Source organism: Paramacrobiotus metropolitanus, unplaced genomic scaffold (assembly GCF_019649055.1).
Source record: "Paramacrobiotus metropolitanus isolate TYO unplaced genomic scaffold, Prichtersi_v1.0 Parri_scaffold0000050, whole genome shotgun sequence".
Taxonomy (NCBI): Eukaryota; Metazoa; Tardigrada; class Eutardigrada; order Parachela; family Macrobiotidae; genus Paramacrobiotus; species Paramacrobiotus metropolitanus.
Window position 1 is genome coordinate 864006 of NW_026570270.1, and position 26503 is coordinate 890508.

The 26503-nt window shown below is 44.0% G+C and overlaps 5 protein-coding genes, 1 long non-coding RNA gene and 1 pseudogene across 6 annotated transcripts; 3 read left to right on the forward strand and 4 right to left on the reverse strand.

Annotated features, from left to right (window-relative positions):
• On the reverse strand, window positions 1-1029 carry LOC129592120 (uncharacterized). The gene is made up of 3 exons (XM_055488084.1): window positions 832-1029; window positions 401-514; window positions 1-291 (listed from the first exon to the last, which is right to left on the reverse strand). The coding sequence occupies exons 1-3, from the start codon at window positions 1027-1029 to the stop codon at window positions 1-3; spliced, it is 603 nt and encodes a 200-aa protein (XP_055344059.1).
• A 1583-nt stretch (window positions 1030-2612) lies between these two features.
• Window positions 2613-4959, reverse strand: LOC129592210 (uncharacterized). Its single transcript, XR_008690948.1, has 6 exons — window positions 4866-4959; window positions 4378-4719; window positions 3604-3735; window positions 3343-3489; window positions 3127-3234; window positions 2613-2735 (listed from the first exon to the last, which is right to left on the reverse strand). It is a non-coding gene; the product is annotated as an uncharacterized LOC129592210 (long non-coding RNA).
• A 927-nt stretch (window positions 4960-5886) lies between these two features.
• LOC129592168 (WD repeat-containing protein 70-like) lies at window positions 5887-10069 on the reverse strand (annotated as a pseudogene).
• A 462-nt stretch (window positions 10070-10531) lies between these two features.
• Window positions 10532-12411, forward strand: LOC129592121 (uncharacterized). The gene is made up of 3 exons (XM_055488085.1): window positions 10532-10811; window positions 10868-10979; window positions 11911-12411. Exons 1-3 carry the CDS (start codon window positions 10532-10534, stop codon window positions 12281-12283), a joined length of 765 nt encoding a protein of 254 aa, XP_055344060.1. The 3' UTR covers window positions 12284-12411.
• A 1017-nt stretch (window positions 12412-13428) lies between these two features.
• LOC129592172 (uncharacterized) lies at window positions 13429-14267 on the forward strand. Its single transcript, XM_055488144.1, has one exon. It carries the CDS (start codon window positions 13493-13495, stop codon window positions 14042-14044), a length of 552 nt encoding a protein of 183 aa, XP_055344119.1. The 5' UTR covers window positions 13429-13492; the 3' UTR covers window positions 14045-14267.
• Window positions 14268-15519: 1252 nt separating this feature from the next.
• On the forward strand, window positions 15520-18030 carry LOC129592201 (uncharacterized). Its single transcript, XM_055488174.1, has 2 exons — window positions 15520-15812; window positions 16411-18030. Exons 1-2 carry the CDS (start codon window positions 15522-15524, stop codon window positions 17977-17979), a joined length of 1860 nt encoding a protein of 619 aa, XP_055344149.1. The 5' UTR covers window positions 15520-15521; the 3' UTR covers window positions 17980-18030.
• Window positions 18031-22314: 4284 nt separating this feature from the next.
• On the reverse strand, window positions 22315-25889 carry LOC129592122 (uncharacterized). The gene is made up of 5 exons (XM_055488087.1): window positions 25766-25889; window positions 25422-25704; window positions 25200-25344; window positions 22460-22722; window positions 22315-22340 (listed from the first exon to the last, which is right to left on the reverse strand). Exons 1-5 carry the CDS (start codon window positions 25883-25885, stop codon window positions 22315-22317), a joined length of 837 nt encoding a protein of 278 aa, XP_055344062.1. The 5' UTR covers window positions 25886-25889.
• Window positions 25890-26503: the final 614 nt, after the last annotated feature.

Consider the following 26503-nt stretch of genomic DNA (forward strand, 5'->3'; position numbering starts at 1 on the left):
TCATCGCTTATCGCAGCATGTTAATGTTTGCAGTTTTTCATAGAACTCCTTGTGAGCAAGCGTCATGTGGTCATCCAGAAACACCCCGGAGTACTGATCGTACACCACAACCAGGCATTCCTCATTTCCGTTGCATTCCGCGGGACAGGGACACAGTAGATTAACCTGAACATTAGTTAGTTCGTGCGCAGCTTCCAGATGAGCCTTCAGACTATCCGTCGACGTGAATTCCACTGTGTTACAAGCGTTGGTTTCGGTTCCGTACGGGCACTTGATAGGATTGTCTCCATACTGCAGATTGTAAGCGGTCAAGGCCAGTTAACAATAAATAACAAAAACATAAGTGACAGTAACCAAGGATCTTATTAGCCAGCCATAAAATTTATCGTTAGTCTCTTACCGATACTGTTCCCATAACAAGCACATGATTGGCCAGTTCCGTTTGGCGAACAATAATTTTATCAGGAATTACGGTCGTTTTCAGCACTTTCGTATCGGGTCGCGCGGAGTATTTCTACGAATAAAAAGTCAAGTTCCTATCACGTTTATTTTCACGCAGTCCAGAATGGATTATTCCAGTGCGATAAGCAGTTATCATTATTCAGTTTCAGTACAGTAAGTACTTTTAACAACAGTCCACAAACTTCACGGAAATTCAGCCTGATTTACTCTGTATAATATGTAATTAATTATAATATACATACTTAAATTCTACAATTAATTGTTAATATTCAGATTATGCTTTTAGTGATCTTTGTTCTTCGGCGTGAAAGCGCAGACCATGAAGAAATTTTTTAAGGAAAACATTACTACGGTTGGTTACTACATTACTAGCGCATTCGGTTGCTCCAGGGCCTTCATCGGCTTTCCGTCTTGGAACAACTCAGAGTGAGGAGAATCGTCTGGATCGCTGCTGGATTCACCAGTACGAGGAACTTTCTGGTCGCGTTCCCATCGTTTGCGCTTCTGGTTGAACGTATCGTCACTATCCGAGCAGGTGGCCATCGGTTCAAGATGATCATGAGACATCATTTGGAGCAGACCATAAATTTAATACAGTTACAAAACTCACGAAAAAGTACGCCGCGATGGCGCCAAAACGCGAATCAACGTTAAAGAAAAAGTCCCCAAGTGCAGAGTCACCCTGGCTTGTTGACGCGTCGCAACAGGCTACTACTCTTACATGCGTAGAACGTATTTGCAAATTGATAGCAAACCGGATGAAAACAAATATTTGACGCTCAAAAATATAATTTTACAGTAAAATTTAGTATTAAAATAGTATTTGCAAACTGCAGTTTGCTGCGCGAAAATCGTTGGTCTTCACTCTTCACTCTCCAGTGACTCTTCCTTCACTCGCTTGTCAGTTGTGGCTTGTCTTAACAGTTTAATCTGAAACTGGAACCCGGCGGCGGAAACGTTTGCGGCGCCCGTCAGCAATTCAGCCAACGTTTTCAGCTGTCTGTTCACAACGATGGATCATGCACACAAACAGCGAATTATGGTAAGTAATTTTATTGGTCAAAACAGACGTGATACACAAAATGAAAGAACCAGGAAAAATTACAACAAGAACATCTTATAATCTTATTTATTTATTAATTCCTTCCATCGTGCCCACTGCTCAGCGTTGACGCCGCGTTTCCGTTGAATTTCTATCGACAAGCGCTGTCGTAAAATTGTATTTACAGTAACATGTAAAAAAACTGACAAAACTGAATTGTATTTCTTTTTAAAAGTTGTCACGCAAGCTAATTCTTTTACTCCCGTTAACGGATCCTTGCGGGCTCGCTCAAACTGCGCCTGCTTACTGCGTTGCTTCTCTTCCTTGTACAAAGGGCACAGCGAACGTGGTAATAGACGTAATCCGCGGTCACCAAATCCGCCAGCTTCGGTTTGACGCGTTTCTCGGGCGTCCGGATAAGCAGTGCCCTGGCCCTGTTGTAAGTGCAGGTGGTGGGGACGGTCTTCAGGCAGCTGGCGGATTTCAGTTTCAGGCAGACTTTGTGCTTCTCCTTGTTGTCGATAGATCAGATGCGGAGAGTGCCGTCGTAGGAGGAGCTCAGAATTCCGGTTTGATTTTGGGCGAAAACCAGCCGAAAGTTAGCATAGCAACGTCACCCTAAACAGAACCTTACAAACACAAACTCGGTAACGGAAAATATCGGCAAATAGTTTGATGCAAAAATACAAAACTAGCTTATCGAGAATTTGTCGGTAAATAAAATATAATTTAACACTGCTATAATAAAACCACTTTGTAATACGCATGACGTTAAACATAATAATATTAAAATAAATTCATGCACATCACACCAACATTCAAAACTGGAAACGATAATCTATCAAAATCTTCTTTCTACCAGCACAAAATTAATAATAAACGGTATTATATATACTTCAAGCAGTAGTCCAGATTTTTTGATGATCAGCTCCAATGTGCCAAATCATATAATCCCGATCCCAGTACACCACCGTGCAACCTACAACACAGCAATAAAACTTCCAGATTATGCCGAAACACGCATCTATAGCACACTTTTAACGCAATGTTGTTTTATTAATCAACTCTCCGCACATACCTCAGCCGGACATGAGTACTTGTACAAGTACCGCGTGTACTCCTCCTTTTCGCTATCAGGACTGCTGTCATCGGAATCCTCAGATGAATCGTCCAGAGTCTGACTGACCCGTACAGAACCACTATCCATTTCCATTATCATGCGCTCTCGTTTCTATGAACACCAAAGCACATAAAATCAGAATTTTCAGCCAGCATTTTATACGAACACGATGGCTATGCTGTACAATAGCCGCTCGCCGTCTAATAATCTTTTAATATCAGTACTGACGCAGTATGCGTCATTTGCTGCGACTTCCGTATAGCATGTCAGTATCTTTATTTTCAAAATTAGTATGCTGTGGTTTTTGTAAAATAGTGTCAAATGCCCAGAGGAGATATCTGTCCCACTGCACAGGACAATAAATAAAACTGATACAGTATTATTGTTATTATCACCGTACTGCGATGAGACTAATCCTAATTTCAAATTTTAAAAAAAATGAAATCTGTAATCTGCAGCGGCTTCATGAGTAAGATTATCAGAAAGAAAACGCTACACTCACCTGCAAAGCGTTCTGCGAGTAATCAGGCCTGCCGCACAAAGAAGGATGCATCGCTTTCACGTGCGATATTATGAGATTCGTGTTGGACTTCACGATGTCCTTGCATCCCTGCAGAAAAAGCACAAACGCTTCAGCTACTCACAGCACATGCGCTTTAGCCACGAAAAGGCCAAACGCTTAAGGTACACATAGCGTGCTACAGCTTCAATTACTCACTGGGGCAGGGCATCCAAAGTAAAGGTCGGTCTGCATGGGCACCTGTTCCAGGTGCACTGTGCAAATGTGACTTCTGATTCGTCGCGGGCTGGGGAAACGGTTCCCTTTACATGGTTCAAGGTTGCAGACGTAATACAAGCAACGATTCTACAAAACAATCACTCAGTGCTTAGCAAAATATCAGAACATCCCTGTGGACCGTAGGGTACAGATTAGAATAAATTATAATCTGTATCTGTCATTAGAATAAATGCACCACACCTCTACAACTGTTGGCTGAACGAATTTGTCTGGAATCAGCTGGCTTTAAAACGGTTTAGTCACATCGCGTGTCCATTCCGGAAACGTTTTACGCCCATCCAGATGCTTGAGATAATCCATATCTTTCCTATTCTGTTTTTACAACAAGAGTTAAATTAGAATAAATTTGGACAGCGGAAGTGGACATTATGAAACGTAATTACTCGTATGTTCCGCATTCTAGCAGAATTTATTGACCGTATCCGTGAACATAATAATGTACGTGTTCAGTAAATTTAAAATCCATAAAAAATTTATATTGAACTACAGCTCATTTTTTATTAAGCTCTTTCGTTTACTAAACGCAAAAGCACTCACAGCTTCGCGCGAAGCTTGACGATGCAGTATTAGGTATTCAGAAAGCCGGAGAAAACCATCCAGTGTTCAGTACATGTTACAGCAAGCGAATTAAAGAAAATGGCATATTTATCGTGTGTTGAAAATAATATAATAATCCTTTCAAGTTTGCTGGCTCCCTCGTAAAAAGGAGCCTGACAACAGCTGGCGCGTTCAGATTTCATTAGCACACCTTAATTCTCCCATCTGAAGCCTCTTCCGAAATTTTGTACTCAGACTCAATGAAAGCGTTAACTTGCCAGTAACAGCGAACACAATGTTGTACCCGTTCGCCAGTCACCTTTTCGCACTAATAATACGTAGTAGGAGAATAATGACCCGTTTATATATTATGCAATCCAGTTTTCGTACTAAAAAATTTTTAATATGAAACCGTACCAAATTGTTTTCCTTCAGGAATGCTTCGAGGTCATCCTGGTCATCGTCATCGTCAACATCCACGCAGCACAGTAATGCCTGGAGTTTGTTGTAGAACTGCTCATGAGCCTCGGTCAAATGATCTACCAGATACAGTCCTGAGTACTGATCATATATGGCAACCGGACATTCCTTATCTCCGTTGCATTCCGCCGGACAGGGACACAACAGATTGATCTGCACATTGGGCAACTGGTGCGCGACTTCCAAATGCGCCTTCAGCCGATCCGTCGACACAAACTTGACGTTGTTACAGGCGTTGGTTTCGGCCCCGTACGGACACTTGACAGGACTGTCAGAATACTACAGAAGTGGCCAGTTGTAGACATAGACACACAGTCACATAACACACGAATGACTAATAATCCATAAATAATAAATAAAAAAAATAAATAACGGTAACCAAGAAGCTTGTTAGCCAGCCAGAAGATTTATCATTAGTCTCCTACCGATACTGTTCCCATAACAAGCACATGATTGGCCAGTTCCGTTGTGCGAACAATAATTTTGTTAAGAATTACGGTCGTTTTCAGCACATTCGTATCGGGTCGCTTCGGAGTATTTCTACGAATAAAACTCCCGTTGGTTGAACGTTTATTCTTCGAACAGTTTAAAATATATTATTACAATGAGGGACAAAATCTTATTAATTAAAAAAAAATTTAATTATAAATGAAGTACTACTTAGTGTCCTAGTATGCTTCTAAAGTTCTTACTGATCGTTGATCTTCGGCCGGAAAGTTCGGACCAATAACAGATATTCTCAAAAGCATTACCAGCACATTCGGTTTTTCCAGGGCCTTCGTCGGTTTTCCATCTGGGAACGAAGAGTTAGGAGAATCGTCCGGAACGCTGTTTGATTCTCCCGTGCGAGGAACTTTCTCGTCCCGCTCCCATCGTTTGCGTTTCTGGTTGAACGTTTCCTCACTATCGGAGCAGGTGGCCATCGGTTCAAGATGATCATGAGACATCATTTTGGAGGCAGATAGTCAGATACCGTACATAAATTTAATACAGCAAAACTTTTGCTGCAGCAGTTAGAAAACTTACTGTTACCAGTTACAGTACTTAAAAAGGTGAAAAGTACTTAAATACGCTTACGTATTAGTTATTAAAGAGTACCAACTAGGCAACTACCCAGCAAAGACACATTGAAAGACTGCATTCTCTATCAGAACACTGAACAGTTTTAATATGATACTCGACCCCAGGGGCGGTAATGTTTGTGGCAACTTTGCGCACTTTTAGAACATAGTGGCTACTGGCCCGCTAGCACTAAGCAGTGCCAATTTAGGTAATATTTTGTGAATTGTATTTCTTTTAAAGTTGTCACCAAAAGCTAGTTCTTTGATTTCCGCTTGTCCATTTATTAAAGTACGTAAAATGATACCAGCATAATTTCTTATGAGCACGAATTAAGGGTAATATTTGGTAACGATCACAGTTTCACAACAAAGTTTATGATCGTCCTTTTATTCCATCTGCGACAATTCGTCCTTCGACTCGTGTCAACAAGATTTCGTCACTTATTTAAAAACAGCGTGTCTGTCTTACATATGATTGCTACATACTGGCCATCAATCAAACACTACGAGTACGAGTAATACAGTACCACACTGTATCAAACCCATTAGCTACATTTCTACAACAACAGCCCAACAACTAAAACTTTTTCTGTTTCTTGGCCACACTCTCCCCCAATTCATGTCCCGCCGCATCCCCCTCGCCCTGCTGAAAGATCGTATTGGGTTGCGTCTTCGCGTAGGCCGGCGACACCCAATACGGGTCCTTGGCCGCCGCTTCCGCGTGCCGTAACAACGCCTGTCGGGGATCCACATCCTCATCCTTCCGCTTCTGCGCATACCCCAACTTCCGCACCAAAAATGAGCTCAACGTCCCACCCGCCTGTCCCACGCGACCACCGGCACCGGGGCCCGTAACCGGCAGTTCCGGTCGTTGGGATTTGATCGGGTCCTTGCGGGCCCGCTCAAATTGCGCCTGCTTACTGCGCTGCTTCTCTTCCTTGTACATAGGAAGCGCGAACGGTGTATAAACGTAATCCGCGGTCACCGAATCCGCCAACTTCGGTTTGACGCGTTTCTTGGACGTCCGGCAGAGCAGCGCGCCGTTGTGCGAGATGTTGGGATCGAAGAAAACCTTGACGGTGCCTTCGTTGGTGCTGGCGAAGATCTGGTTGAGCCGGGGATGCCACACGATGCGGATGACACTCTGCGGACCGACCGGGTGCTCTTTCACCACATTAAACGTGTTCCGGTCCAAAAACACCAGTTTCCCGTTCTCCCCGCTGCCTTTCTGCACCGCCGTTCCGCAGAGAACGACTTTATCATTCGGACTGAATACGCAATCGGACTGCGAGGAGATATTGGATAATCCGCGCGCCTCGAACACGGGCTTCTTCAGCATGTTCAGATCCCACAACTTCACCGTGTCGTCCAGACCCCGCGAGCACAACATCCGGTTGTCGTAGGAGAAGCAGATGGAGGAGATGTCGGTGGCGTTCTGGTGGGCGTTGCGGATGGTCTTGGCCGGGTTGACAAAGTTGGCTTTGGTGGTGTCCCACATGGAGATGCTGCCGTCCTGGCAGCCGGCGGCCACGAATTTCCCGTCTTTACTGTAGGCGCAGGTGGTGGGGACGGTCTTGAGGCCGCTGGCGGATTTCAGTTTCAAGCAGACTTTGTGCTTTTCTTTGTTATCGATGGACCAGATGCGCAGCGTGCCGTCGTAGGAGGAGGTGCAGAATTCCGATTTGACTTTGGGTGAAAACCAACCGGAAGTCAACATACCGATGTGACCCTAGATAGAACCGGGAAATCTCAAACGACAGTCGAAAACAAGATACAAAACAGAAATATTTGAGTGGTACAAAACTATGATTCTCGAAAAACACTCGCCAAAGAAAATATAATTCAACAATGCTATTTACTCTGTACTCCGTAGGCAAAAACTAATACGTATAATATTAAAAACAGATTCATGAAACTGACAATTAAACGAAAACAAAGCATACAAAAATTTTAAACCGGGAACGATAATCTCTTAGCCTTTAGCCTCAGGAACAGAATTCCGTTAAATTAAGAAACCACGTATCACGCCAAATGAACGAAATCGCAACACACAGCAATGCAAAACGACATCCATAAATTCTTCTTTAAATTAAAAACCACCGGTTATTTACAAACAGGATATGCAGAATACATGATTAATATTTCGTTATGCTTTGTCAATGAATATTATCTGTACAATAGTTCACGTACATATGAATTTTGAAATTACCTTGGTAGCGGCCATATCGTTGAGGTACTGGAAGCCTTTGGGACACTCCATGACGTTAAATCCATCCCGGTCGATCACTTTCGCCTGGGCATTGCCGGAGACAACCAGCACCTGCTCCCCGCCGTTACTGAAGCTGACGTTGTGGATGGCATGCGATTCACAGGGTTTACAGGTGCGAAAAGCGAACAGGATTGGCCTGCATCCCGCCGAAATCCCACAGCTTCACTTCGTAATCAACGCTGCCCGTGGCGAATCGCGCGCCGACCGAATCCACATTCAGGGCGGTGATCTGCCAGAAAAATCATTCATCAACAAAAAGCATCCACCAAAAAAGCTTTTAATATTACTCAGAGCAAAAGAAAATTAGAAATTTCGATTCGGTGTGTTTGGACAATTTCTGTTCAATATTAAGTAAAGTCTAATCGTACAGCGGCTGTTTTGCAACTACCGAACTCCGTAATATACAATATTTAAGTACTGTACATTTTTATTTCAAGCTCAATAAAAATCAGAGTGAAATACTGATTAGTGATTACTAAAGCATATGATTCTTAAAAAAAAAACTGTTATAATTCAGTTCAATTTCATAGGCCGTCAAAATCGTCCTAATCAAGAGACTGTAAGGATGTGCATTCGGAAAAGCTCAGTCCCTTATTCTACGATTTCACTGCGCATAACTAAAAATCGTAATATAAAACACCTAAATATTCGTATTTTGCAGTCAGAATGCGTGTGCAAACAGTGAAACTTTCAAGGCTACCCATAAAAGCAATAGCAGCATCGTAAGTTCACGAATCACAACTAAAATAACCAAACTATAACGACTGACACATTCACACAAAACATACGCTAAAAGTCAACAACTTCAAACATCGAACGGTACGAAACACAAACCACATTTAATCAATAAATTTGATACTTATTGTTCACCTGATCGGTTTTACGGAGGCTGATTAGAAACAACGGTAAACCCGAGTAAATGTTCTGCGTAATGTAAAACTGCACCTACATCAACGAAAAAATTTACTGGTGCTTACCGCCTTGTCGCCGTGTTCGAAGGTGAGATCATACGAACAAGGAATCCGGAAATCCCCTCCCCCCACATCCCCGCTCTCCTCGTCATCCGACACATCGGAATTATCATCGGCCGCGTCAGATTGTGAAGATCCTGACGGTAACGCCGAAGAAGAAGCTGACGGGGGCGGGGATGGCCCCACGGTCCCGGAGGCGCTCCCGGGGGCCGCTGCCGGCTTCGGGGGTAGGGGTGGACCGGGTGCGTCGTCGTCGCTGTCGGATTCCGTTCCTTTGGATGACAGCGTGGCGTTCTGGCGGGCCTCGTTGACCAGGGTGTCAATGCCGAAAGTCCGAGATTTTTCGCACCTGAAAATTCCACGAAAACATTGCAAAATTCACGTCTATGCTATTTCAGTCTTAGCGATTTTACAACTTTGGACTACAATTTTATGGACATTATAAAAATAATAATACCCATTTTAAAAAAAAGTAATTTTCATTGACGAAATTCTTTAAAATTATTTTTATAATTTTTTCATTAATTTTTATGGACAGGAATTATAGACGAAAATACGACGAATAATTATAGACGAACACGAGCGTATGTTTTTATTTTTAAGAGCTGGTGAGCGCACCTGAAGCGAAACCAGAGAAACCCATCATTTTTGCCATGGTTTCGTTCTCGTCCTCTTCTTTGGCGGACGCTGCAGACGGTTGGTTGAGTGTGGAGCCAAAAACGTAGGTAGACGCTGCTGCAGGCTCCTCTGCTGTGGTGTGTGCTTCTTCATCGTCGTCGGAGCCAGCATCGCGACTAGGACGAAGTCCCACATGGAACTTGTCTGCATAAAATAACCATTCAGCATTAATTTTACGTAACAATCATAGCACATGAAAGACGACACAACTGTATTCTAAAATCTCAAACAGCCATTAACAATTTCAGTCACTGCTCGTACGTCGCAAATGGCGCATTTCTTCCAAATCGTCTTCTGCCATGGCGAGTATGGAACGCGTAACAAATATCAAAATAAATCAGGATGATCTACTGGCGCTTCTATGCTTCCAGTTTCGGTCCAACAAGATTATAACCCAGGAATCACATTAATACCAGGCTACCAGCATGAACACGAAGGTAGCGAAACTCAAAGAAGCTCACTTTGGAAGCCCATCGCTCATCAGGGTTCAAACTCCTTGAGATCGTGACAGCAAGCTTAAGCTTTGGGCTGCAACGCCAACTGATAGTGGTCACTGAATCAAATATTTAGTTTTCGAAAACGATCAAGATGAAATACTTGAGAACATTTTTGTTTTTGAAACCCTAACAGTCTCACAGTCAGAAACAAAAATTCAAAACTGACAAGTTGAAGTCAGTGAAGTCACAAGTGACGAGTGGCCAGCAAACAGAGTGTGCAGCAAAGATGCTCGCTACCATTTCCATTACATGGTTCTGCTACGATCCGTAGCCGACTCATACCCGGTTCCATTTCCAACACGGTACATGCAGCCGAGTTCCAACACCATTTAAGCGTACCGGAAAAAGCCGCATTTTCATTTGCTCACAGATCCCTTTATTCCCTTCCTTACGGGACAGGTTGCAAACAAAGCAATTTGTAATTTTATTTGTGGATGACGCGATGAGAGATTTTCATAAAGAGATTTCTGGGTTAAGGGACTCTCATCTCTTTTCTTAAATCATATTTTCTAATTGCCACCGTGAAGTGTTGGTCGTAATTTAACTACATGGCCCCCACACCGTGTTGAATTTATCCTGAGTTATATCACCATCCGTTTATCCGATGTGTGGATGATGGGCGACTCGGCCAAAACCCTCCCCGACGGCGCCATCGCCTTTCGGCCGCGCTCAACACCCTACAGTCTAATCCCGCAAATCCCCACCGCGACCGACAGCGCTCTAAATGACACCCTCACCTTGCAGCACACGGAGCTGGCCGCGCACTACACCCAGCTGCAGACGCTGGTGGAGCGTCTGGAGAAAACGCAGAAGGACTGCGTGAAGCGGGTGCGTCATCTGGACGGCACTTTCAGCGGGATACTGCACCGTCTGCCGGTAGAGAATCATGCCAAGAGCAACGGGGACGTCGGGACGGCCGCGGAGGGACGACGTGGGAGGAGCGCGGATAAGGGGCGCTGCGCGATCTGGAGGAGCAGGTCTTCGAGTTCCAGGTGTGCTTGGAGAGGAATCTGCAGTGTGTCGAGACGGCCATGCGGGATCTGGTCAGGAGACGGCTCAGACGGTAAGGAATTTGTAAGGTGGAAATAGTTTTAAGTTTTCTTGATTTTCACGGTGTAGGTGCTTTCGATGATTTGATTTCTTGAAATTCTCTAGGATCTCATGGTGGTTCTTATGCAGCCAAAATACACACAGTCGATACTCACCAATCACCATCGTATTCGTGCTTCTCGGAAGACCACTTTGATTTTACCATTAATTAGAATGTATCGTTGTGGAAAATATTTTCATAATTTTATTGTGTCAGTCTGATTTGGTTTGTCATTTGTATTCTGTAGATGCTTTCAGAGCAACCAGTACGGCGGCGTACTGAACACTTATTTTTTTTGCAACTAGAAAAAGCTTTTGTAACTTGAAATCCTTTTTTGTGTTTGTTTTCAGTTTTCTCAGCAAGCTAGTGATGTTTACAAGTAGGACAGAAGCTTTGGAATTTATAAAAGCATTTTCTGCTTACTGGTTGTCTGGTTAGCTTTGGTGTTTCAAAATGGTTGGAAAAACTTCGTGGTTGGACGTGGAAATATTGTAGTGCAGAGGCTTGTTTCTGCAGAGGTTATTCAAGTACAATATTGCTTCTGACTTTGCAGTTTGCATTAAGTATTGTTTACACACAAAATCGTGAGACTCAAGCTTAAAAATCCCTTTTTTGACTAAAGTTTTTGAAAATACAGTTTACAATAATTATAAAGTTTAGTCGGTTTAAATTCTTACTATCAAATATTGCTTAAACGCTTTGCTAATATGTATGGGCGGGTATTGCAGTTTTCTTCGAGAGTGAATCTGTTCCTCTGCTCTGTTAAAAAAACCATAGAAATCGAGGTTTACGATCGATAGGTATTCGCACCATAATCAGAGGAATCTTTTAAACATGTTTTCAGAAGGAAAACTGACAAATTAACAATCTTTGTTCTTTTCTAAAACAATTTGTTGTCCTACAGTGAATACGTGCAGACCCAGACGGAATCCACTTCCATAACCGCCCGCGATGTCGCCCTACAGACCTCGGACGATCCCTCTGCAGAAGAGGACAGTAGCGAGCGCATCGTGTATGCTCTTCCCGATCTGGAGGAGGCCGTGGAGCATCTCCAGATCCACGCGGAATGCCAGACGGATCTGGCCATGGAGCACTTCCTGGCCACCGTCAACGCTCCCTTCAGCGCCGTCAACCGCGACAATGTCCTCATTATCTACCGGAATCCCAATATCTACTCCTTTCTCAAACCCTACGCCATTGGGGTGGGCGGGACGGCGTTGGGCGTGGTGGTGCTGTATAAAGTGGTCAAAGGTCTGGTGATGCTGATGCGTGCATAAAAACAGTGTGGTATTCTGGTATTTTATGTGAAGTGTCAAAAGACAGCTACTGCTTCTGGATTATCGTACATTTGTTTCGTTTTTGCGGTGAGGATGAACTGGTTTGAATTAAGCGGAAATAAAATAAGCGTGCCTTTGGGTGATATTCATTTTGCACACTTCGTGGGATTAATTTTGAAGCGATGATAAAACAAATTATGGTACAGTAAGTAGCATTGATTTTCTGAGTTTGATTTTCTAAGATTTTATAAGTGTCTAAGGATCAGTCGTAAAAAAAATGTATACAGATATAGCCCTGGTTATAGTTTTTCAGCTCCACCAAATTTACTTTGGGAACTGGGATGAACGTTATTTTGATATCAACGTATTATTACTCTTTGTAATGATTATATTATTGCAATACATATCGTATTATTATCATCTGAAATCTGTATATATATTGCAATACATCATATTATTGCATTTAGTATCCTCTGTGGTAAACAGCTACTACAGATGTTTTTAAAGTGCTAGATATCTGTACATATATTTTTAAGCGCAAGATTCACGAAATATGATATTTTTCCACATACTTTTGCGAACTGTGCTTGTGACTGTCTTACTGTATTCTTGTTGTATCTACGCTGAATTTATGTTTCGGCTTTCGAGCAACGAAGTACTGTCGGAATTTAAAAATATTAGTTACAGAGAAAGCGTTCCGCACTACGGGTGTTTCAAGAAATACGTTGCAAATCCCATTCAGGAAAAATAGCTACTGCTTTGCGAAAGCGGGCGCATGTTGACCCTCAGCGTCGATGATTACACATGCCGATAAAATCACGACGTCTGCGTGCCAACCGTTGTCGCCGTATTAACTGCCACATTTACAAACTGAAACATCCATATGCGGTAACTTTTCCACACATCCGTGGGAAATTGTACCGTGTTTACGAGAACCAGCATGGGTAAACCACCGGCGCTTGGCAGTGACCTTTGGAGTCCAGCAACAAAATGAGTAATTATATGGTGCGACCAATAATCTTGCAATGAAATTCCGGAAGCTTCCATGAATAAACGGGGATTATTCCGGCAAATGTGTAATAGAAAACAATTCTGAGATGGATATCACGGAAATCCAAGCAGTATTTAATGGCCATTGAAAACCGTTAACAGCATAAACTTTCCTTCATCAAACATTTCTTTTTCAATTATTAACATTCTTCCAAAGTCATGTATCTAAAAAGCGGCGTATTAATTCTACTCTGTGCAGTAGCGACCCACGCCCGCCCCCGCCCCGATGAGGAGACCGTCCCCGTGGCGGTCACCGACTCCGCCGGCAACGCCGTCACCGAGACCTCCACTGTCCTCGTCCAGCAGACCGTCGTGACCGAGGTGGCCTCGGCCGTTCCCGTGGAAGTGACCACCCTCGTCCCGGTGGAAGGGGACACCACCGCGTCCGGCGCAGCAGAAGGGGTCACCGCGTCCGGCGCGGCGGCCGCCGGTGATAGCGTGACGCTGGGCTCCGGGCAGGTCGTCGTCCTCAACACCGCCTCGGGCATCGGCGGATCCGGCATCGGCAACATCATGATCGTGCAGCCGACCGTGGCGCCGGCGACGGTGGGGGAATGGCAGAAGGGCGCGTCGTATAATGCCGGGGATGTGGTGGTGTGGGATGGACAGCGGTATAAGGCGCTGCAGCAGCATAACGCCTACGCGTATAACTGGACGCCGCCGCAGGCCGCCTCGTTGTGGCAGCTGCAGAATGAAGAGGCCGCCGTGTAATGGGGAAATGCCGGCTGCTAATTGTACAGACTGCGTCTGATCTTCAACTGCATGTTTGTAAATTACTCAATAACAGTCCGTACTTGCATTTATTGGGTTATATGAAACGCATTGCTATCTATACCTAGTGCGCTAAGAAAACTCTGAATTTTCATAATATTCCTTGCATATTGTGTATATGTTACCGGTCATCGCGGCAATCAATAAAAAAGTACGAAGTATTTCCGGCTGATGAGTGATATTAAAAATATATAAAATAGCAAATGCACTTTGACCTGTGACCTTTGAAATGGCAGTCACATCGGTCATTTCACATGCGCTCTCATTACTTTTCCCGCCGCGACAACACACCGCAAACCATGCAGCAACACATTTTAAATTGTAATCATCATTTTGTATTGGTTTCACAGCTTTCTCGTAGAAGTTCAGGAATACAGTACTGTGAATTTAAGGGGTCGGCACAATAAAAATGATTACACCCTTTTAGCATCCACAATGCGAAAGAACAGCTGCTAATACTTCCCTTAAAAATTCTCACTAGCGCAGGATACATTATTAAAACTGATCAGTGTGCGTAACAGATTTCTCATACGCCTAACAGATTTTTTATACTCGTACAGTACTTATACCCATTTAATTTTCACAGTTTCACAGAAAAATATTTTTATTTCCCGCCAAATTTATTCTGTGGAAGTGTCTACTGTACATACATGCAAATATGTGTGTTATGATTTGGATAACATAATCTGCTACTAACGTGCTACATTTATACGCCTTCCGGAAACATTTCTCACAGTAATTAGAACGAACAGTGTACAGAATCTAGATATTTGGTTAATAGTTCTTGCACACTTTACGATAGTTTCATGACCGAAAAAAAACACTGAAAAACATGCACCCGATCAATGGCAATTATCGCATGATGCCACTTAATTGCCGGCGAGAACGTGCCCGTTATTTCAATAAATAGGAAGGTAATTGGCTCTTAATAACCGATACTTAACTGCCGTTCGATGGAACGATACGCGTGGACTTTTCGTCACTTTGTTGCTGCATAGAATCCAGAGCGTAGAGTTACTGTAATAACTCTACGCGCTGTTACAAATTACAGAGGGAAGATAGTTATTTCTAACGTATTTATGGTAGGTGGTCGGTACAGTGTTACTTTTATAGAAAAAAAGCAAAATCACTATTATCAGAAAAATAAATTAAGGAATCGAACAAGCCTACACAAAGGTGCGTGGTGAAAAGGTATACCGATTGATAACAATACACCATCGATTTATAGAGCATATCGTCGAAATTGAAGCGTTCCATTGGCATATATGACAGTAATGCCACTTTCGCGCAAGCGTTCAACGCGCTTGGGTTTTTGACACCGCCGCAGGGGTTTGTTACAAATTTTCCAGCGTTCCGAAAAGCCAACGCTACATTGTTATTCTAAATATACACGCCGGGTTGGACAATTACGGATATTATGCAGATTTATTTATATTTTATTGCGTCCGTTGTCTGTCAATGGATATGTGTGCAGGCGGCTGCCAATTATTATCCCGCCACGCCTCCTTCTGTCGTGGTACATGATGACACCTTCCGGCCGGATATTATACTGCGGGTGTCCGGAGTGGTGCTGGCGGTAGCCGACTGTACGAGCCGGTATTCCAGTGTGGTTAATGGGACGGCGCCCGGTCCGACGTTGCGGTTCAAGGAGGGCGATCGAGCGTGGATACGGGTGTATAATGATCATGACAATGAGAACACAACCATAGTAAGTAACAGCCAGCAAAAGCCGAAAGCCACATAATCTGTATTTGAACCTTATGTTTTAACGCATGTAATTTAACAGAAAACTTAATTGCTTGTACAGATATTAACTTATTGCCTGTTATTTTCTCTAAAATACGTTATTATTACGTCAAGTGTGTACGTTTTGAACACATAAGCTAACAGTATATAGTAATTAACATAATATTTTCACTGCGTTTTTCATAACTTTTTAACAAACTTAGTTATATACAACAGTAATACAATTACGTCTATAATTTTATATTAACGTCTACCGGCGCAGCACTATTATCTACTGTATAAGAATTAAGCGAACTGGATGTTACCGATTAAAGTGCAGCATAACGGGCAACCTAATATATTTAATAATAGGTTTTTTGCGACACCAAAAAGAAAATGTGTCGTATTTTTTAAAACATCCTATTCCGTTACAATCGGTTACAGTATATATAAAATAATTTAATAAATAAAACTATATAGGTAAAACATGCACACCTGAAGTTTCTCAGAATTCATCATATCAGTTAATACGAGGTATATTTTACAGAGGTGTATTTACAGAGAAATATCACTTTTTGCAGCATTGGCATGGATTAACCATGCGCACATCCCCGTTCTCAGACGGCACACCCATGGCCAGTCAATGGCCCATCCCGCCCCATCACTACTTCGACTACGAATTCCAACTGCAACCCGGCGATGCCGGCACCTACTTTTATCACTCCCACGTCGGCTTCCAGGCCATCACCGCCAGCGGCGTTCTGATCGTGGACGAGGCCGATGGCAAGAAACCTCCGTACGACTACGACGACGAACTGATCATCCTCTTCTCCGACGTCTACTTCCAGAACGACTCCTTCATGTTGAACGATTTAACCAGCCGTCCGTTCACGTGGAGCGGTGACCCGGATAACGTGGCCGTCAACGGAAAATCCCGCTCTCTTAACGCCACACAGGAGCAGCAAGGCTCTGGGTGTGAGATGGCCGTGCTGGATGTGGAGCCGAATAAAGCCTACCGGGTGCGGTTTATCGGGGGTACGGCGTTCTCTCAAGTATACGTCGCGTTTGAGGAACACGCATCGTTAGTACTGATCGAGATTGATGGGAAGTACGTCATGCCGCACGTGGTGGATCATTTAGAAGTTGTACCCGGACAACGTTACAGCGCTATTCTGTTCACGAAAACTGTTCAAGAATTAACGGGAGCCGATGGAAAAATCCGGGATCGCTTCTGGGTACAACTGGAAACCCGGTCACCGGACAATGATACAACAGCGTACGCGATTTTACATTATAAGGTTAACTCCAACCCGGTGGACACGTTCACACTGCCGGCAACGAAACCGTTGACCGTCGCTAGCGAAACCTTCACCGGTGGTTGGCTAGAGGATAAAATCCAGATGTACTATCCCGATCCGGGGAATCCATTCCCGCGGCTGGAAGAGGTCACCCGGCGGATCATTGTCAACGTCCAGGAAATTGTCACCAACGGGTCCATGGGGATCGGGGCGTTTTTCGAACAGTCCGGCTCGCCATGGTTCGAAACGATAACCAACACCATGGAACCGTATCTCGTGTCGTTATACCGGAATAACACGGCCAACTTCCCGAACTACGAGAGGGCGCTGGCCAACGGCGGTTTCGACCCGGTGACCAAGACCTTCCCGGCCAAAATGGGGGAGGTCCTGGAGATTGTGTGGTACCTGATTGGGAATAATTTCACCGGGACGGTGGAGTCGCATCCCTGGCATATGCACGGGGATCATTTTTACGACTGCGGTACCGGGAATGGGACGTACGATCCAGTGGCTAATGAGGCGCTGCTGGTGGCGCGACATGGGCGGATCACGCGGCGGGATACGTCGAATATATACCGCCCGGCACCGTCGGACCAACAGACGTTGGGGCCGGGGGCGGTGTATAGTTGGCGGGCCATGCGCATCCGGGTGCAGAATCCCGGGGTGTGGATGATCCACTGCCACGCCCTGCAGCATATGATTATGGGCATGCAGACGGTGTGGGTGTTCGGGGATGTTAATGATGTCACACCGCTACCGAAGGATTTAGTAGACGGGTATTTTACGTTTGGTGGAGCGGCGTACGGGAATGCCAGCCGTGCGCCACGGGTGCTGCATTACTGGCATGATTAGATTTTTGTGAATGGCTGCTTTCTCTGTGATTATGACTCTTTATGAGCAGTACCGAAGAAAACTGTTGTGTATTTACCGTGTACAATACAGATACAAATAATAAGTGCAACGTGTAATGGATGACTGTGCATTTTTGGCATTACCGGCAAAAAGCAAACTTTTCCAGGGTTATGCGGTGGATACAAATACAATCAAAATCAATGTTCCGATGTAATGCAGACATATCCAACAAAAGCTGTTTAACATAGCGATGGCAATTGGGATGTATGTGGGATATATTCCGGTTCAATGCACACAGTTTTTTGAGTTTATCATAAGTACGTACTTACATTTTTGAGCCGCGGACCCACGACGAATAACTGAGTACGTAATGTAGCTGGCTAAATTAATTACTACTAAGTATTTATTGGGTGTCGCATTACTATAGTGAACACCGGAGGTGCAGTTGTTGGATAAGCCAGATTGCTGCGTTATTGCTGATTTGCTAGCGGTGAGAATGACTTTGCACGATTTTCCCTGGTTCCTGAAACTGAGAAGGGTATTTATCGGGATTTCACCAGAATACCAGATAGCATGTGATGTTGTGATGCTATGCCTGAATTCCCGGCGGCTGACGGGAACGTGTGACCAGCGATCCGGATATCCGGAAAGGTCATTCTAACCATCGAATGATATGACATTGTGGTAAATACTTTTACGTGCACGCGGAGACGTTAAGGAAAAGCAGGCACAGGTGATCTCAGCCAAATGTCAAAACATGTTGGCACAAGAAGACGTACAAATTCCCGAAACCATAAAAATTTGATGGCCAATTAGATTGTTGTGTACTGTAATTGATGTGGCGTACGGATGCTGTGCGTTCTCCAGCACCGGCACGACGTGGATCAGGGGGTGCATGGAGAGGAATAACCGGCAAGCCCGGCTCTCACTAGAGTAAGATGCACAGCCGGCGCTTTGCTGATCTCCAGCTGCGAATTTCTGCGCGTTCCTATATCGCTCTCTCTCTCTCTCTCTTTTCTATTCGAGGATCCTAAAATCATGGCGAGCAAAACATTAATAGATCATTAAGTGGGTGCATATTTGAAACAAAGCAGTTAGATGAACAACATTACGTACACTTTAGGCACGTAATGTTGTTCACTGAACCGTTATAAATTTTTTATAGAAAACATAATTACCGATCTGTGACCTGCACATGCATGACAGCATAACGTCAGGTAGATCTGTAAACGGGACCCGCTAATTGCTCAACGAATGCACAGAGAGAGACGCGTAGTTCTTTTCCAGTTTAAAGTAAGGAACCCCTTTTTAATGTTCTTTATGCTGACGTCGTGACAGTTTGATTTATTGCCTGTCTGTACAATAGCCGCAATCCTTTCCTCATTCGTCAGTGCGATGTTTAATTTGTGCCCGGTAATTTCTGTTTCCGGTGCTGTCTGACAATTTTTTTCTGAATGAACGGGTAGGAAATTTCCCTGGTTCTTTGTTCCGGTGCCATGCATATGTTTCCCTGCATTATCTCACTTAGGTTATCATCTTGTAATCATAAGCCGTAAATTTTTCGACATCAGTAAAGCAGCAAGCCTGATTTCCGGTCTTCTTATCAACCCTTGTTGTGGACGGAGAACGCAACCCGGATTCAGCGTAATTTGGGGATAAACACAGGAAGAAACTGGCGTCCAGACGGCCTTGGTACGACCGGCAGGAAAATTATTTACTGCCTCGGTACAGGAGAATGTCTGCCGGGGAATTGCTCCAAGATAATTTAATTGCGATCACGCCGTCAAATGATAAATTAATCAGACGGCATCGTATTGCAAAACAAATTATCCCGATCCAGCGCCATATAATGTGGAACCCGGCATTCTACTTCACAGCTTTGAAAATCAGTGCCATGCGAATTCGACCGATACTTCGCATAGCGCGGTTGTTGCACCCGCTTCATCGCTTTTCTAGCGTTTCCAAGGAGATCCTTAACTTGTGCTTTATCAGCCACATAGCGAATACTACACATCATGGAAATATTTAACAATACATCCGTTTATCATAATACCACGGTGACCTTTTCATTCCGCGAACTGGCTGGAACCCTCTACTGATTCTTCAGTTATCCATAGCTGTTATATCCGTTATCTTAAACGCCATGATGCTCGTCCTGCAGTTTCTCCCGCAAACCCACGTGACCTCTTTCACTATCTACCTGATTGTCATCGCTACCGGGAATATCGTCATCATGGTGGTCATGCGGCCCATCGGTGTGATGAACTCTTACACCGGCATCTGGCCAGGCGGACGGCCACTGTGTGCGGCATACACTTACGCTCAGTTTGTCGTTAGTATGATCCCCGTACTCCTGCATGTCCTCATCGCCGTCAACCGCTTATGGGCGGTGACCTACCCCGTCCATTATCGTGCGCGTCACAATAAAAAAGTGGCTTTATTGCTATGCCTGGGCGTAATGGTCTACGTCCACATGGTGCACTTTCCGATTTTCTTGCTAGAATTCTACTATTTCGGTCCAGCGGGGAAGCAGACGGGCTGCCAGCCGGGGGAGGGCGGGATCATACAGTGGCGTCGCGCCGATTTTATTATCCATCGGATCATGCCGCTGTTTACCATTCTTACTATTTACATCTACGTCATTATTAAGCGCTGGTTGAACCGACGCATTATTGCACACCAACCGGAAACGCATCCTAGTGCGGATGCTGATACGCCGAACGCTGATACCGCGGGGAGAAAATCTATAAGCCGCTTGAATCGCCGACAGCAGGATGGCATGGGTATACGACGCCGGACAGTGAAGCCGTTTATCGTTTTGGCCCTGACGTCCATCAACGTTATTGTCTGCTGGGTCCCGGCAGATACCGACTGGGCGCTACTATATTTGAATATGCGACCGCCGGCCTGGGCGCACACCTTAACGGGGACTTTGTACTCGTTGCAGATGGTGTTCGACCCGTTGATGTGGCTGTTCAGCGTACGATAACACCTGCTCATCAATAGCTACCCTAGCGTTAATTTCTTGTTTCGTTGTGCCGAAAAAATAACTGCATCACATCTCTACCGCTGCATCTGCTCTGCTCTGGCATATCTGCTTTAGACTAAATAATTCAATTTTTGGTACGGGCCTACAATAATCTGATTAATTGCTTCAGCTCCGTCTTTTACCCGTAGTTATTTCTACGGTTACTCGCTCTTGGTAGTTATTACAAATGTAAAATGTTTACGTCAAATAAGTACAGAGTGTACATGGCACCCGATGAAGAACAAGCAAAGGGCTTACAGAGTTGGCGTAATGCGTCAATCTTTTTCAAAAGCTTCTAGGGTAGTCTAGATTGAGCATTAATTTCACTCACAAATTTCTTTTGCCGATCGGGGACTCCGTATAACAGCCAGCGCTGCGCTTCGACGATCTCAAGAATGATCACATCAAAATGCATGTACTCCTTAAACACATAAACACGAAAAGTGATTTGTATTAACCTTGATTAGATCGTGGACAGCGTCACAAAATTACATCGAATAAATCAAACATAACCGGAGTTATCAAAATTGTACATATACTCAAACCATTTAGGAAAGCAAGAAAATAAATAATTTATTAAACATAGCTGTTCACCAGTTCGTGTTATCAATATCATGCAACGGTGCCGCTCGATTTTAACTTGCACCGAATACAAAACCTTTTCCGCCAACATATACAGCGTCTTCCTGCCCAGGCAATATTAGCCACTGGTCCGGGGAGGAATGGAAATAGTGCCGATAAACACTCCTCCGGGGTGTATACGCGTACTCCATTGCTGACGGTCACGTAAATGTTGCCCTTCTCATCCACTTTGACCGTATCCGGCACGCCCACATCGGTCCCCGTGGAAATGGGATCCAGCTCGGTCAGAACGGGAACACCTTTGTTGCCTTTGGACATGGCGAATACGTGCACGACAATGGGCACGGTGGCATCTGTGGAGCCGTTTCCGATTTGGAATCCTATTTGTTCATAAAACTGTCAATCGCACCTGCTAATACGGCAACGTAACGTATTGTACATACATATGATTAACGATACTACAGTCGAGATGTAACTATTGTTTACGTTATTTACCTGAATTAGCGACGTACAGTCGCGATCCGTCAAGGGAAGGCGAAAGTCCATTCGGCCGGTAATTAGGAGGGAACTCCCAAATGCGTGTGACATTCAGACTTCTTTTGTCGGCAAAATAAACAGAAGGCGGCAACGTGTTCTTTGGTCGGAAGTTTTGATAGAAACCATAAGGCGGATCGGTGAAAAAGTAGCCATCGTACTGGTCGCTTAATACAACATCGTTGGGACTACTAAAATCCAGATTTGGCTGTAGTGGCTGCAAAAGCAAAATGCAAAGTGAATTAATGATATTTTTTTGGCAGCAATATTGCGAAAGCATTTCACTGACGATTTTTGTAGCCACTAGTGTTTCGATATTCAGCCTCATCAACGAACCCGATGTCGCGTTATATCCTTGCGAACAGTAGACAATCTCGTTCCGATTGATGCGTGCGCCTCCATTGGCCATCAGAATCGGGGGATTGGTTATCACTGTGACCGGCATTGCGTTCGGCGTCGCCACATTCAATTTAGAAATGCGAATATGTTCTTCTCCATTGCTGTTAATAAAGCGGTTGGACGAGAAATACAACTCGTTGGTGGTCTCCACAAACACCGGTCCTTCGTGAAATATCGCGTCGTTTGACTGGGATACTTGCCTAAATGTGTTCATGTCCACAATGTCCGATAAAGACACTGCCGGGTTTCCGGCATAGTTTTGTGGGGCCGCATATGCGGACGGTAATGCATAAGTCGGTATACTTGCCGGGGCAGATGGATAGGAACCTACCAGAGGGACCGGTGATGGAGGTGACGGATACGGTATGGGTGGGCCATGTGGTATCTGATAAGCTGGTAACAGAGAAATTTGATATCGTGGATAGAGTGCCGGATTTTGGTACGGGATGGGTTGCGGAACAGCATAATGCACGTCGGGAGGGGCATGATTGTAAGGATAGTAACTGCTATTGACCGGAGCTTCATTATAAGGGTACCAGCGCCGTCTGGGTAACGGTGCATAAGGGCCGGGATAATTCTGACTGGTACCTCGTCAAACAACAAATCTTGCATAATTAACATCTATCGATGCATTTCATGCGTAAGTTATAATGCTACTCGTATAAAGTATTATAAATTTTGTTACTTCCAGCTGGACAACAGTACACAAACCTCCACCGCTCTCCTTATGGGATTGTTGTTTAATTATCACCTGGTTCTTTTCAATAATTAACAGTATTCTTCAGAAAAAACGGTTATATTATGATATGCATGTTTTTTTGCAATGTCTAAATATACTGCCGATTTTTCATACAAATTTCTACATATTTACCGCTACGTAAATACGCACATCCTTTTATTTGCATTTATGTCTACCTTGAACGCGGACAATGTAAGATCCATTCATAGCCCGCTGTAGTAGTGGGTCATACGTCACCGGCTTATAATCAGAGTTTGTTGGCACTGGAAAATAACTGGCACCGCCATCGCTGTTCCGGTTAAGATATCCGGCGTTATAATAACTTAACTGATGATTCTCTGACAGGATAACACGTAAAACATAAGAAATAGCAATAAAACAATGCCAGTATAATTTCACAAACGTATAACGATTTCCCATCCTGATATTGATGTACTGGTACATTTACTGCGTATGGCTTGTAGCTGGATGATCAAAACCCGCAAAAATTAGCAAAATTTTCACTGGACGCAATTGAACGCCACATTAGTGCGATGGCGTTGCGGTTCAAAAAACCAGGTTCAAAACACAAGCGATCATTTACATTTCTGTACAAAAAAGAGGTACGAGCATGACCTTTGACACATTGCGGAGACCGATCGACTGTGAATCGTCAGTGCCACTATGGAATACGACTGATCTTTAATGCGATTACGCCTCCGGAATGATGCATTTACATACTGACACATGTTCGTAATGCTGAATTAAACATTAGCATTAAGCCCAAATATTACTTACTCTGTATATTATATGTACTGTACTAGTGCCTCCGGAATGATGCATTTACATACTGACACATGTTCGTAATGCTGAATTAAACATTAGCATTAAGCCCAAATATTACTTACTCTGTATATTATATGTACAGTACTAGTACATCAGCTGCAGCTATAATTACATTATATTACACAAAAGATACTACACAAAAACTCATAAATCATTATGTTTATTAGTTAATATGATAATCATATTTGATTTGTTGATATTGTTTTCGTGACGCTGTCCACTATACTCAAGCTTAATAAAGATTTATACTCGTATAATCATTTGTCTGTATCCAGTTATGAAGTAAAATTGTTGGACTGACGCTTGATACTTGATAGTTGCTGGGCACGGTTTTGCTCGACTTGATCGTTTCTTATATTCAGTGTTATTCGCTGCATAGTTACTGGAATGCTTATTACTTACGTATAACTGTAAAAGTAAACCCGCGCAGGCGTATTGTTTATAACATTACTTTTATTAGTGTAAACCCGCGCAGGCGTATTGTTATGTGTAATGGCAGATGCATAATGGCAGATGGAGAGACTGTATAAGTTAACCACTAGCATAATCTGTAGTTTGTGTGAAAACATTTTTACGAGTCAGATACATGACCTGCATCCGTAATTTTGTATGAGTACATGACACATTACAAGTTTCAGTTGACAAAAAACAGGGTTGCGCTTATGTTGTGTGCATTTCTGAAATTATTATGAGTCTTTATTGAAGTTGCTTCTGTGAAGCAATCTGTTTAATTCTACTGTTCGTTGCTGTGTTGCTAAATGCAGTCATTGCCGCGCTTATCTCAAGAATCAATGTATTACTTGAACGCCTGTGCACGAAATTGCCTGTGCACGAAATTTTAAAAATTTATAAATAATTTTGGAAAGGAAAACATTTATTGTATCACCAGTTTGTGTTATTAATATCATGCAACGGTGCCGCTCCGTTTTTTGCTTGCACCGAATACAAAAACGTTTCCGCTAAGATGTACAATGTCTTCCCCGCCCAGGCAATATTGGCCACTGGTCCGGCGGACGGAATGAGGATGGTGTCGATATACACTCCTCCCGGGGTGTACACGCGGACTCCATTGCTGACGGTCACGTAAATGTTGCCCTTCTCGTCCACTTTGACCGTATCCGGCACACCGACGCCGGTGCCGTGGAAATGGGATCCATCTCGGTCAACACGGGAACACCCTTGCTGCCTTTGGACATGGCGAAGACGTGCATGACAATGGGAACGCTCGGGTCCGTTGAACCGTTGCCGATTTGGAATCCTAGTCGTTGATAAAATTGTCAATCCTACATGCATGGGGGCGCTTAAGAGAAAACATGTATTGAAAAAGTCTTGTACCTGAGTTGGCGACATACAACCGAGATCCGTCGGCGGACGGCGAAAGCCCATTTGGCCGGTAGTTCGAGGGAAAAAACCAAATGCGTGTGACATTCAAACTTCGTCTGTCGGCGAAATAAACAGCAGGCGGCATGGTGTTCTCGGGACGGAAGTTTTGATAGTATCCATATGGTGGATCGGTGAAAAAGTAGCCATCGTACTGGTCGCTTAAAACAACATCGTTTGGACTGCTAAAATCTGGGTTTGGATCTGCGGTCCCGAAAGGCCGCACAATTTGCAAAGGCTGCAAAGGGAGCAAAAAGGTAAGTTAAATCCTACCTACCCATGAACAGCATGTCACTTACGATTTTTGTAGCCACGAGTGTTTCGATATTCAGCCTCATCAATGATCCCGGCGTCGAGTTATACCCTTGCGAACAATAGACAATTTCCTTCAGATTAATGCGTGCACCTCCATTAGCCATCAGAATCGGGGATTGGTTGTCACTGTGACCGGCGTGGCATTGGGCGTGGTCACATTCAGTTTGAAATGCGGATGTTCTGTCCACCGCTGCTGTCGGTAAAACGGTTGGACGAGAAGTAGAGCTCATTGGTCGTCTCCACAAACACCGGTCCTTCGTGGAATATCGCCTCGGTTGACTGTGATACTTGCTTAAATGTACTCATATCTACAATGTCCGATAAGGACATTGCCGTGTTCCGGCATAGTTTTGCGCGACAGACAGGCTGACGTGCACCAGAAAGGTAAATATTTTCCAGAACATTGTCGCTGTTGGAAGGAGCAGGAAAGATGTATCGTCGAGGCTTTGCTTGAATATGTACAACGTCTAGTTTTTGTGCATGACGGTATCAATATCAACGTCTAGTTAATGATATACTGGGTATATAAACAGGTTTTTCAAGCTAACTTTGCAGAAGCTGATATTGCTGAAATATAATGCCGATCCTTGTTCAAAGCGTATTATTGAATGAACAAGATGCGGTGTCGGTGTACGCGAAAGGTTTTTGTCTGTAGAGTGCCATTTAAGCGATGGTCTGTTTCCACAAGCGGTGATTTATTTTCTTATTGTGGCATAAACGCC